This window comes from Pediculus humanus, genomic scaffold (assembly GCF_000006295.1).
Source record: "Pediculus humanus corporis 1103172108241 genomic scaffold, whole genome shotgun sequence".
NCBI classification, from domain to species: Eukaryota; Metazoa; Arthropoda; class Insecta; order Psocodea; family Pediculidae; genus Pediculus; species Pediculus humanus.
The window spans coordinates 89,218-102,951 of NW_002987811.1; the positions used below are offsets into that span (position 1 = coordinate 89,218).

Below are 13,734 nucleotides of genomic sequence, written 5' to 3' on the forward strand. Positions count from 1 at the left end.
AAAGTAATAATAATAATAATAATAATAATAATAATAATAATAATAAATAAAAATGATAATAGATAAGAGAAAGTAATTTGAAAAAAATTAAAAATCGATATTATTGGAAATATCGATTAGAGAGAGAGACAGAGAGTCAGTCGCTTTTTTAAAAAAAAAATGTTTTTATGTTTTAACTGTCGTTTTTTTTTTGGGTTTTTAAAACTTCCGGTTTCATCCAGGGAAATGGATTTTTTTTTTTATCCCGAAGGAATAAAATCCTTAAACTCTCACGTATCACATCATCCCTATCGTATACATATAATTTTTTAATTTTAATTTTTATAATAAGTTTTTTTTTGTGGTTTTCAAGCCGGAAATGTTAATTCAATCATTTCTAAAACCACGTTTATTATTATTATTATCATAAAAATTTTCCGTAGAATTTTTTTTTCCAGGTTTTGATTTTATTATTAAGAATGAAGGATATGTATTAGTAAATATCGAAGTAGATTTGTCGTTTCTCATACGCGACGCGACAATTTAAATTATTATTTCCGGTTTATTTATTTATTTTTCTTTCCTTTACGAAATACAAATATCCGGTTTATCGATATCGAAGTTTTGCGTGCAAGCTCATCACGATATCGGATCAGGTGTTGGTGTGTTTCCGTGTATCGACAATAATCAAACAATTTTTTTTAATTTATTCATTTAATATCGAACAACCGGAAATAAGTTTAATTTTGATTTATAGTTTCCGTTTATGATTGACAAATTACTTACTCAATTATCGTTTAAATACATAATTATTATTATTATTATTACTAAATTTTAATATTAAAATTTACGCTTTATCTCGATTTTTTTTTTTTTTTACGAATCGGAAAATCGTGACGTAATCAATAACAAATTCCGAAAAACTTTAATAAGTTTTATTATTATTATTATTATTATTAAGGGGAAAAGTTTTTTTTTTTGTTAGTAATAAAAGGTTAAAAGGTTTCATTCCTTTTTTTTTATTCGTAAACGTAATTACGGGTATCGCCATTAACAAAAGTGATGAAAAGTTGTCGAAACGTTTAATTTTCCTTTTTTTTTTTTTCTTTTTTTTGCCGTGTAATTAAAATAACCGTCGATGTGGATGTAACAAAAAAAAAATTCGTAATTTATAATTTTTTTTTTTTAATAAAGTTGCGACGATGATGACGCAACGACGACGACGACGACAAAGGACGACGTAAATCACGTAGTTAATAATAAATGTTTAAATTTTTCATTTTTTTTTTTTTTTTTTTGTACTTTTAAATAATGGCGGGAAACGAAATTCTTTTTCCACTTTTTAAATTATTATTATTATTATTATTATTATTATTATTATTATTATTATTATTATTATTATTATTATTTCGTCTCGTGAATCAATTTTAATAATTTAATTATTTACGATGATGATGACGACGATGACGGTGGTGGTGGTTACGACGATGATGATGATGATTGATTACGAGAACGACGACGACGGTAATAATGATGATGATAATTATTTGTTGTTATTATTATTATTATTATTATTATTATTATTATTATTATTATTATTATTATTATTATTATTATTATTATCATCATCATCTAATAAAACTCACGAAAATATTTTATTATTATTATTATTTAAAGTGGTTTTTGGGAGAGAAAAGAGAAAATTTTGAAAAAACTGAAAGAAAATATTTTATTATTATTATTATTTATAAAGAAAATCGTGGCAGGAGATGGAGTAATAAAAATAATTTTTTACTCCGATTCGACGCACGCATTAGAAGATTGAAAAAAAAAAAAAAAAAAAAAAAAAAACGTCTAATACAATAATCATTTCTTTCTTATATATATATATAAACGACGTTAAAACTTTTATTGTGTTTTTTTTTTTTTTTTTAAGTGAGAAACGTGGCAGGAGATCGAAGTAAAAAAAAAAAAAAATAGTTTTTTTTATTTTTATTTGCAAGTTTTAAAACTTGTTGTTGTTGTTTTTTTTTTATTTTAACGTCGAAACTTTTTTTTTCTTCTTCTTCCTCTTTTTCTTTTTTTATTTATTTATTTATAAACTTTTTAAGCTTTTAATAAACAGTAGTGGAAGAAGTAGAAGACACACACACAAAAAAAAGTGTCAAAAAAAGTGTCACACACAAAAAAAAAATTTTTTTCTTTTTTTTAACGCTTCGCTAATTAATATTTATTTATAAAACGAATATTATTATTATTATTATTATTATTATTATTATTATTATTATTTTGTTTAACGTGGAATTAGATTTAAATTCGAAATGATAATAATAATAATATTTTAAATATAAATATCGAGTCGATAAATCTTAAAAAATGACAAAAATTTTATGATAAAACAAGTTAACTTGATCAATTATCATTTAAATCTACGATAATAATAATAATAATTCTTAAATGAAAATAAATTTTCATCTTCATTTTAACTTCATAATTTCCTTTTTTTTTTATCCATTTAATTTCCAAAAAGGAATAAAAAAAAGGAGAAAAAGGAAAAAAGGAAAGGAAAAAGGAAAAAATCGGCGACCTGTTGCCCTTAGAATTAATACTTTTTTCTCACATAATCATTTGAAAATCGTATAAAGATTGAATTTCTCATTTGATTAACATAATAAATAAATCGTTTTATAAATTTAAAGTAAAAAAAAAAGAAAAAATTGAATTTCAATTTCAAACGAATAAATAAAAATTTTTTTTCTTTTTCCTTTTCTATTTTCTTTTTCGTGAATTCATTATATGGAGACGAAAGAAAAGAAGGAGGAGGAGGAGAAGGAGGGAAAATAAACGGCGGGAGGCAAAGAGGAAAGGGGAGGGGAGAGAGTAAACGTTGATATTAAAATAATGATAAACCGTATAAATCATTATGAGAAAAAATAAAATTATAATAAGAAAAGGAAAAAAACTAAGACGGGGGTGGCGGGGACGGGAGCAGGGGGGGGAGTGTTAAGAATATTCTAGTAATATATCTAGTAATAACAGAAAAAATACTATTTGAAAAAAAAAAACGATTTTAAGTTGGCAAACCTTTCGTTAAAAAAAAAAAACAAAACAAAACAATATAACAATTTTTATGTTACTTTAATAATCATTTTCCTCCCTCCCCCCACTCTCTCTCTATCTTTCTCAATTTATCTTCTGACACGTTTATTTAAGATTTAAATATAAAAAAAATTTCGTATTAAAAATTATAAAAATAAATATTTTTGAACTTCCGGTCAAACAAAAAAAAAGGATGAAATCCGCGTTTTTGTGGCGTTTATCCATTTTCCAGACGGGGAAGGGAAAATTTTTTTTTTTTTTCTGGAGGATAAAAGGTTACGGGTCACGAGTTAAGGATGAAGGTCGATATTCGAACTTTTACTTCTCATTCCAGGATAAAAATTCCCTTTTTTCAAAAGAGGTTAAATAAAAGGATAATGAAATTAAAAAAAAAAAAATTTTCTTTTCGTTTTTTTTTTTTTTTTTGGAAAAAACAAACAATTTATATATATTCTAATTCCACGTATATTTTTTTTTTACACAAATAGAACCACGTGAAAGAGAGAGAGGGGTGAATAGGGGAGGGGGAAAAAAGGAAAAGGCGTTAAATCGATTAAAGGCTCATTAATAATTAGTTACCGTGTAGAGAGTTATTTACATTTAGTTTAACTACATTTTATCCAATTTTTTTTCTTCTTCCACGACTTTTTTTCACTCTCACACTTCAATCCCTACCTTTCTTTTTTATTTTTATTTCAAAATATCGTATTCGAAACGAAATAAAATTTCTTTTTAAAAAAAAAAAAAATTTAAACGTGAAACGATAGAATTTAAAATTCAAATTGACCGGAACACACAAATCGTTTGACCGGAAACGTTATTTTAAGCCTTTAAATGCACGCTCGCGTTCGTATATGTTTGTGTGTGTGTGCGTGCGCGCGCGATACGAATACGAATATATATGATGAATTGAAAAGGTTTTTTGTATTAAAAGAACCTTTTTTTTCCCTTTTTCCTTTTTTCTTTTTTTTGAAACTTTTAGAAAAATAATATATATATATATATATAAACAAATAACAAACGGGGGGGAGGGGGAGGGGGAAATTATTATATATATAAATATTTTTTGACATGTTTTCAATTCATTTCTTATTTCCTTTTTTTTTTTAATTTTTTTTTTTTTTCCTTTGTCAGTTAATAAATTTTTCTTTTTTTCTTTTAAGCGTGAATTTCTTTCTCTTTCCTTTTTTTTCCTTTGAATTTAATAAATTTAATAAATAAAATAAAATAAAACAATTTTTATGAAATTGATTTTTTTTTTCGTACGACGACAATCATATTTTATAATTCTTTTGTAAAAAAAAAAAAAAAAAAAAAAAAAACTTTTTTCCCCAGCCGGGAAAAATCAAGCCGGGAATCAATTGACCCTGAAATTACACTAAAAAAAACGCAAAAAATAAGGAAAAATCTCGAAATTATCGAATTAAATAAAATAAAATAAAATTCTCATAAAAGCATTTTGATAAAATTAAATCAAAAAAAAAAAAAATCTGGAAAATTACTTTCTATTATACTTTCTAAGATTTTTTTCATTTTCTCAAAGGATATCAAAGGAATGAGTTTGTGTGCGTGCGTGCGTGTGTGCGTGTGCGGTTTTTTATGGGTTTTATCTCCTTCCCTCTCTCTCTCTCTCTCTCTCTCTCTCTCTACCTCTATACGAAGCTTAAACTAATTTTTTTTTTTTATTGTTTTTAATTATGTTTTATCGTGATTTAATTTGTTGTTTTCTCTCTCTCTTCCTTTCCTCTCTCTCTCTCTCTTTTTTATTAAATTCCACGTCATTTCCCGATCGTCTAATTCGTCCAAACGTCGTTTCCCCGTTGCCTTTTTTTGGGGGGGGGGACGAAATTTAAATAAAATTAAAACCGGAAATGAAGAATAACGTTTTTTTTATTTAACGTCTTCTTTTTATAATAATAATAATAATAAAAACATCAAGAAATAATGATGAAATAAAAATGATGAGCGTGACGTCATATATATTTAAATCGTTAAATTACCAAAAAAAAAAAAAAAAAATTTCCCACATGGAATTTTCTCTGTCTTTTTGACGTGGTTTTTTAAAATTAATTCACGCACGTATTTCGAAATGATGTTACGCATATATTACGCATTAATAATGGTAATAATAATGATATTACAATTGTATTCATACATGCATATGAATAATGAGAAAAATAAATTTTAAAAATGATTCTGCGGTAAAATTCGTCCCTCGGTTAAAAATGGCGATGGTGGTGGGAGGGGGGATGAAATTAAAGGGAAGAAGGAATGAAAAAGGATAGTAGATTGATGATTAAATTCATTTACGTCACGGGTATTAATTCCGATTAGGTAAAGGATCGCGTTCCAGTCGGATACCTGGAAAGATAAAAAAAAATTTGTTTTTAAAAAACTTTTTTCTCCAGTTTTTCACGTGGAATAATAAAATTAAATAAAAAAAGAAAAAAAAGAAAAGAAAAAATCAAAATTTATTTTTATTTATTTTTTTTTTGGAGTTTCCTTTGTCTGAAAATGGTTTATCATCATCATCATCATTTTATCATGTTTTTCTTTCTTTTCCTTTTTTTTTTTTTTGTAAAAAAATTTTCCAATTTTTTCTGGGAAAAAAAAAAAAATTTCTCTTTTATTTTTTTTGGGTTCATAAATTATAAAATAAGAAAACAGAAGCCAATTTTCAAAAAAAAAAAAAAGCAGAAGAAAAAGATGAGAAAGCAGAAGGAAAAAAAAAAGAAAAAGGAAAAAGGTTTATCTATTTGTTAAAATTTTCCACTTTTAAATTCATTTTATATTTTTTTTTTTTTTTTTTTTACGATTTCAATTTTTTTCATCAAAATTTAAAGATATAAAAGGAAAAGAAACAAAAAAAAGAAAGAAAAAAAGGAAAGGAGAGAGAGAGAGAGAGAAAGGGAGAGAGGGAGAGAAAGAGAGAGAAAAAAAGGTTTTCATATCCTCAAGGCTCAATTTTCAATTCTTTTTTTTTTCTTCTCTGGAGAAAAAGAAGGGGGGTGAAGGAGGGGTGGGAAGGTGAGGGAATGTGGAAGGTAAAGAAGCAGAAGACGTTTTTTTCCTTTTTTTCCATCGAAATTTTCCTTTTTTTTTCTCCACCGAAAAAAATTCGATTTTATAACCTTTGAGAAATTTGTCTTCTTTTCTCTTCTCTTCCATAGCGTAATAATAAACTCAACGATTATTATTATTATCATTTTGTACCGGAAACGCAAAATAATTTCCTGAGTTAAATTATCATTATTATTATTATTAATTATTTCATTGAATAAATTATTATTATTATCATTTTAATTAATTAAATTTTATTATTTTCGATTTACTCACGCGCGCGTACACAGCGAAAAAAAAAGAAAATCAAATTTTTAATTATTATTATTATTTTCTTGTTTTTTACCCTTTGACCTTTAACCATTTACATTTCCTCTCCCTGACTTTTTTTAAAGCCAAAAAAAAAAAAAAAAATTATTCCAAAATAATTTTCTTTATTCTCTCTCTCTCTCTCTCTGTCTCCCCCTTGGAAAATTAAGGAAAACATCCCAAAAAAACAGGGGGCGGGGTAGGGGGCTGGGAGAGGAGGAGGAAAAGGACGGATTTTTATAATAAAACTCTCGTGACACGATTTGCTCAACCAAAAATTTCAATTAATTTTATATATCCCCCCCTTTCCTCCCCCCACCCAAAAAAAAAAGGAAAAGAAAATAAAAGAAAAATTCACGGAACCGACCCCATTTTATACACATAAAAATATTTTTTTACTCGAAAGAATATTCTAGAACAAAATGAAATGATGATAATGATGATGATGATGATGATGATGATGATGATGATGATAATAATAATAATAATAATAATAATAATAATAATAATAATAATAATAATGAAAAGAATTTTTATTTTATTCTTTCGATTGTCTTTTTAATTTTAATATTAAAAAAAAGTTTTTTTTTTTTTTTTTTTTTTTTAGAAAGAATTTTAATAAAATTTAAATGAAAAATTTGATTTTTATAAATTACCTTCATTAATTTTCATTTTTTACCTTTTTCTTTTCCTTTTCCTTTGTTTTTCCTTTTTTTCCATTTTTTTTTGAAAGTTTTCGACAAGTAGTTATGAGAAAGGGATAATTTTTTTTTTTATTTTAAAAACATTTTATTCTTGATTTCGTGTCACCAATTATGACAAAAAAAGGAAAGGAAATTTTTTTTTAAAAATAATTTTCCTTTGATTCAATGGAAATTTTAAAAAAAAAAAATGAAATCTCTGAACGTTTTATTCTTTTTTTTTTTTTTTTTTTGTTATGGTTCGAGGGCGCTTAGACAGACGATTTTTTTTTTCTTTTACCTTTTACGGTATTAAAAACCGTCTCAAAGGAAAAAATTATAATTTTTTTTTTTTTTAGCCGTCTGAAACGTTTATTTATTATTATTTCCTTTGAATATTAATTTTTTTTTTTGATATATGAAATGATTTTTTATCGACCGCAAAAAAAAAAAAAAATTTTTTTTTGAAAAATAAAACAACAACAAGGAAAAAACCATTGTTATTTTCCTTTGATAAAATTAATATTTAATTTTTTTTCCTTTTTCTTTACCAACAAAGAAAACAAACAAAAAATAAAATGAATTTTCGATTTGATTTTTATTTTTATTTTTTATTATTAGTTAAAATATTTTTTAAAAATTTTCCTTTTAAAAAACCGGAAGTATAGAAAAAGGAAAAAAAAGGAAAAACAATAAAGTCACCGTAAAACATAACCGGAAATACTTATTATATCACTTCAGATTTTTTTTTAAAATTTTTTTCGTTTTTTCCAAATTTGTTTTTTTTTTTTAAATCTTTTTATCCTTTTTTTTCCTTTTTTTCCGTTCTCAAAGGTTTAAGGTTCAATTTTAATTCCCAAAGGATGTCGTCGTATCGTTCACATCGTCGTCCTTTTTTTTTTCCTTTTTTATACGTTTACTTAGGATTCGACGCTCATTTTTTTTTTTTATATAAAAATAAAATTCAACTTTTCTATGGAAAGATAAACGGGTCTGAACAGAAAAAAAAAGAACGAGAGAGAGAGAGATAGAGAGAGAGAAAGAGAGAGAAAGAGAGAGTAATAGAAAAAAAAGGAAAAAAAAATTACATATGTAAACATTTTCCCGTCAAAGTAATTTGATTCGTTTTTTTTTTTTTTTTTTTTTTGGAATTTTTACGTCATTCTTTATGAATATGGAAATTTTCTGGAGAAAAAAAAAAAACTTTTTTTTTAAATAGTCGGTCGGCATAATCATCATCATCATCATTGGTTTGTTTCCTTTTTGAAACAATCCCGATTATCGTAAATGTTAACAAAATGTTTTGTTTTCAATTCGCATCCGTTTCCGGTTTCGAAATTTTTCTCTTCGAATTCTTTTATTTGTTTGAAAACGTCTTCGTGTCTCTCAACCACATCATCCGAATAAATTTTACTTTTTTTAAGGTATTTTAACGTTTTCAAATCGTCACGATCGGGCGGGGGAATGTCTTCTGCTTCCAACTATAAAAAAAACGTTGACCAATAATATTTTCTTTTGTACCCATCACGTGATCGTGACGTATGGAATGACGTCACGTTTCAAACGTATTCTACTACTACTTACCGCAACTTCGTCGAGTTTTTGTGCTTTTAACGTGTTTAATTTTCTATACCAAAAATCTCTCGACATGGCAAACCTTTGTCCTTGACCTTTCCTCGAACTCACATTATTATTATTATTATCGTCATCGTCGTCGCAGAATCCTCCCATATCGTAGATTTTATTACAATCACCTTCTTCTTCGTCGTCATCATCATCTTCGCATTCTTCTAAACAACCCGCTTTTCCATTATTTCCATATTCTTTGGATTCTTCTAGAAAGAAAAACAAAAAACAAAAGAAAAACAAGATGGCGTCGTTTTCGTCACTCGGGGGAACGATAAATAAATAAATAAATAATTTTGGTTAACCTTTCCAACCGGACACTTTTATCTCTTGCAAATCCGATCTTTCTCGTATGTATTTAAACAATTCTTTTACTTTTTCGTGATTGAAACGATCTTTGGCCGGATGTCGATATTCTCGCGTGAAATTAATAAATATTCTGTTCGTTTCCGGTTTGCATGCATCTTCGTGTGTTCCTCCTATCTTCCGATAATTCTTCCGATGAATAATCGCAAATGAAATCGTGATTCATTTTCCTTCTCCAGTTATCTTTATTTAAAAAAAAAAAAAATAACCTAATTGTTTGTTTTTGTTTTGTTTTGATCGTTAAAAATTTCATTTTCTATTGACACGTTTTTGACAAAAAAAAAAAAAGGCGGGAAAATTATCGAAATATGAATAAATGAAATCCAATTCTACTCCTAAATTTTAATTTTATTTATTTTTTTTGATTTCGACCGTTAATAACCGAATAATGAAAATTCTTATCAGTCATTTAATTCTGTTATCAATCCAACCGTTTTTTTAACCGTAAAAAAGGGTCTCTTCTTTTAATCTGTCTTTGACAGAAATCCCTTTAATAATAATAATAATAATAATAATGCTAATAATTAATCAAAACATCTAAAATTATAAGAAATAAAATTTCAAAAGTTTTTTTTTTTTTTTTACATTTGGTCGTGGCATTAGAAATAATAAAAAAAATTTAACAGAATTATTATTAATTGATGATGATGATGATGATAATAATAATGATAATAAATTAAATAAATTAATAAATGAACACAACAATGCATTTTTTTTTTTTTAATTAAAGATGACGAAATTAATATTTTTTAAAAAAAGGAAAAATGTAAAGGAAAAGGTACGAATGAAGGGGAAGGGTGGGGGAGTGAGAGTGAGGGCGGGGGCGGTGGTTTTTTAGAAAATGAAAAAAGCAAACAAACCAGAAAATTAAAAAAAAAAGAGAAAAAAAGAGTTCATACGACGAGTTTTTTTTTTTTTTTTTCATTTTTCTCTTTATTTTTTTTCTCACCTTTTTCTTCTTATTTTTATTTATTAATTTCGTCTGCTACTCTGTTAATAAATAAATAAATAAATGATGAAAAAAATTAAATGGGAAAAAAATATAAAAAAAACAATTTAATTGTGTTATTTTTAAACCAATTTTAAAATCGGTCGGTTAATTAATCAATTAAATTAATAAATTTTAATTAACTCTTATTGTATTATCATCATTATCATTACCATTATTATTATAATTATTAAACACTTTGAAATAAGTTGTAGTTAAAAGTAAAAAAAAAAAAAAGAAAAGAAATCGTTAATACTAATTATTATTTATTTTGTAATTATATTAATAAATAAATTGTAAAACTTTTACGTTAATAATAATAATAATAATGATGATGATGATGATGATGGGGGACCAACAGGGGAAAAAGAAATTTCAAGATCAAATGATAAAAGTTAAATATCTGTGATAAGAACGATAACAGACAAACACGCACGAACACTTGTCTAGGATGAGATGTCTCAACTCCAGTACTGGAACTTGATTAGTCGAGGAATGATAGAATCACATTCCGAATTGTCCAGACAACAAACCGGATATCATTCCGTAAAGCGTAAACTTCCGTACCGGTAGCAAAAAAAAAAAAAAAAAACGGAAACGGATTCGCTATAATACGAAGCAAAAAGAATTTAAGAAAAGAAACGTTTGCGTGACGTCACATATTTCATCAAATTCAAATTTATTCATTGTCAAAGTGGGAAAACCTGAAACGACCGCTGGGAAATTTCGAAAATCGAATCAAATAAAAATCGCTGCGTATGTCAAAAAGTGATGATAATAATAATGATAATTTTTTTATATAATTAACGATCGCGTTAAAAAAAAAATCCGTGGAAATATAAATACGAAAAAAAAAAAAAAAAAACAAATTAGTTGACACGCTCTCCGTTCCCACGATTTAAATAAATGATAATGATAATGATGATTACGTCGAAACGAGGGATGTGGAAGGTGGAAGGGATAAGAGGGAGAGGGAGGGAAATGGGTGGGGATGGTGAAAGGCACTTATGAGAAAATTATAATTGAATTCATATGAATATTTATTAAAAAATTAATCTTTTTTTATATAATTCAACGTTCGAAATGATAATGATAATTGATAAGCGATGTAATACGAAACAAAATGGACAGAAAATAATAATAATAATAATAATAATAATAATGATAATAAATCGATACATCAAATTATAAAAAAAAAAAAAAATTTTTTTTTAAACATACGAACATGATTTTAGTTTAAAATGAAACATTTCTTAACGGTTTTTTTTTTTTTTTGGTTTCTTTTCGTTTGTTGTTTCCTGTTGTTGTTTGTGTTGTTGTTTGTGTTGTTGTTTTTGTTGTTGTTTTTTCTCTTCATTTATTTTATCGTTTGTAATTTTTATTTCCGTTTCCGGTTTTATAAAATTTTTTTTTTAAATTTATTTTTAAACATAAATTTTTTTTTTTTTTCTACAAAGTTTCTCGACCTAAGACGATAATAAACAAACAACGCCTGCACACATTGTGATAATAATAATAATAATAAAATTATTAAAATATGGCTGACGTGTTTGAAAATTTTCCGATTTATTTTTTCATTTAAAAAAAAAAAAAGAAAAAATGATTTGTAACGTGAGAGCATAAGAAAGAAAGAAAAAAATTGATAAGAAACCTTTTGAAATCAAAACTAAACCTTTTTTTTTTTTTATTTATGTATGAATAGGTGAAATTTATATTTGATGCGACAACAACAAAGGTGGGAAAATTCTAGAAAAAGAAAGAAACAAAAATTATTATTATTATTTTATTTTTTTTATTTCCGATTCCAAACGAAAAAAAAAGGTCATAACTAGGTAGAATATAAAATAAAATAAAATAAATAAAACGAAATTAGATTTGCTTGTTTGTTTGTTTGTTTGTTTTTATAGTCTTACATCGGGGAAGTTTCAGAAGAAAAAAAAAAAAAAAGTTTTTTCTTATAAAAAATCTTTTTAATAAAAAAAAAAAAAAAAAAATCTCAAACGACGACAAAGACGAAGACGACGACGTTTTATTAATTTATTTTTTTCTTCATTTTTTATTTTTTTTATTTTTATTTATTCGTCGACGTTGTCGTATTCATTTCTAGAATATTTTAAAAACAAAAAAAAAAAAATAATAATAATAATACAATAAAACAAACCCGGAAAACAAAATTTTTTTCCTTCTTGTACACATTTGCTTACCATTGACGTGACGAATAAAAAAATTTTTTTCCCCCCCCTCATGACGTCCTTTTAATTTTTTTTGTATTTCCCGCCAAAAAAAAAAATTTTCTACTCGTGACGATATTTAAATTTTTACTCAAATTTCCCGCCAAAAAAAAAAATTTTCTGCTCGTGACGTCATTTTAATTTTTTTCAAATTTTCCGCCAAAAGAAATTTTAAAAAATTTTCTTCCCCTCGCGACTCTTTTAATTTTTTTTTTTAAATTTACCGCCAAAAAATAAAAAACAATTTTTGTCCCCTGGTGACGTCATTATAATTTTCTTTTTTTAAATTTCCCACCAAAAAATAAATAAATCTTAACAAGTAAGTAACCAACTCTTGAGAAAAAAAAAAAGGCGGGAAAACGGATGATGTTGTTATATCACGGGTCAACCGCGATTATGATGACGACAACAACGACCGTTATTATTATAATAACAGTAATAACGATGATTTGTTTTTTTTTTGGGGGGGAGGAGGGAGGGGTTATTTCGACCCCGATATATATATATATATATATATATCTAAAAAAAAAAAAGGTGAGAATCATAATTTATTTAAAAGAGTCACTAATTACATAAAAAAAAAAACGTTTTTCCAACTTTTTCTTTTCTTTTTTTTTCCTTTTTTTTAATTTTCTTTTCTTCTGACACTTTTAATTTTTTTTTTTTTTAATATTAAGTTAAAATCAAAATAAATTTAGTTTTAAAAAAATTTTTTTCAAGTCTTGTCGTCGTCGTCGTCACGTATTTAAATTTAATTATTTTTTTTAAAAAAAATGATAATAATAATAGTAATAATAATAATAATTTTTCATCGAGTAAGTTGATGAATTTTTTTTTTTTATGGTTCTGTATCATTCGAATGATAAAATAAGGGAAACGACGATGAAAAAAATAAATAATCTTATTCTTACGGGGGAGGGAGAGGTTGGGAGCGGTGTGGGAAGTGGGGGGCGAAGGAGGGAGGGAGGGAGAAAGAAAAGAAAAGAAAAAAATAATATTAAAAAAAATTTTTTTTTTTTTTCTTGTGTTTCATTTCTGATCACGAACGCAATTATTTGTCTTTGATGTAATCTCATGCCATAATTTTTCCTTTTTTTTTCTCCTTTTTTTCCTTTTTTTCTTACCATTTTTTATTTTCCTTTGTCTTTTGTTTCATTCCAAAAAAAAAGAAAAAAGAATTAAATTAACTTGGTGTGTTTCGAGTTTACTAATTGAACGTTTTTGGAGAAAGGGGAAAAAAAAAAAATTTCAATAAAACAAAAAAAAAATTGTTTCTATCTCTCTCTCTGTCTTTTTTTTCAAGTACTTTTATTAACGTGTGCAAATATCAATTTAAACAAACAAACAAACAAAACAAACGACAAACAAAAAAAAAATTTTCAAGAGTTTTTTTTTT

The 13,734-nt window shown here is 25.4% G+C and overlaps 1 protein-coding gene across 1 annotated transcript; it reads right to left on the bottom strand.

Annotated features, from left to right (window-relative positions):
* Positions 1-8,371: 8,371 nt before the first annotated feature.
* Phum_PHUM460910 (uncharacterized protein) lies at positions 8,372-9,528 on the bottom strand (the record flags this gene model as incomplete). Its single annotated transcript, XM_002430004.1, has 4 exons — positions 8,372-8,608; positions 8,712-8,962; positions 9,059-9,236; positions 9,502-9,528. The coding sequence occupies 4 exons, from the start codon at positions 9,526-9,528 to the stop codon at positions 8,372-8,374; spliced, it is 693 nt and encodes a 230-aa protein (XP_002430049.1).
* Between the last annotated feature and the right edge of the window lie 4,206 nt (positions 9,529-13,734).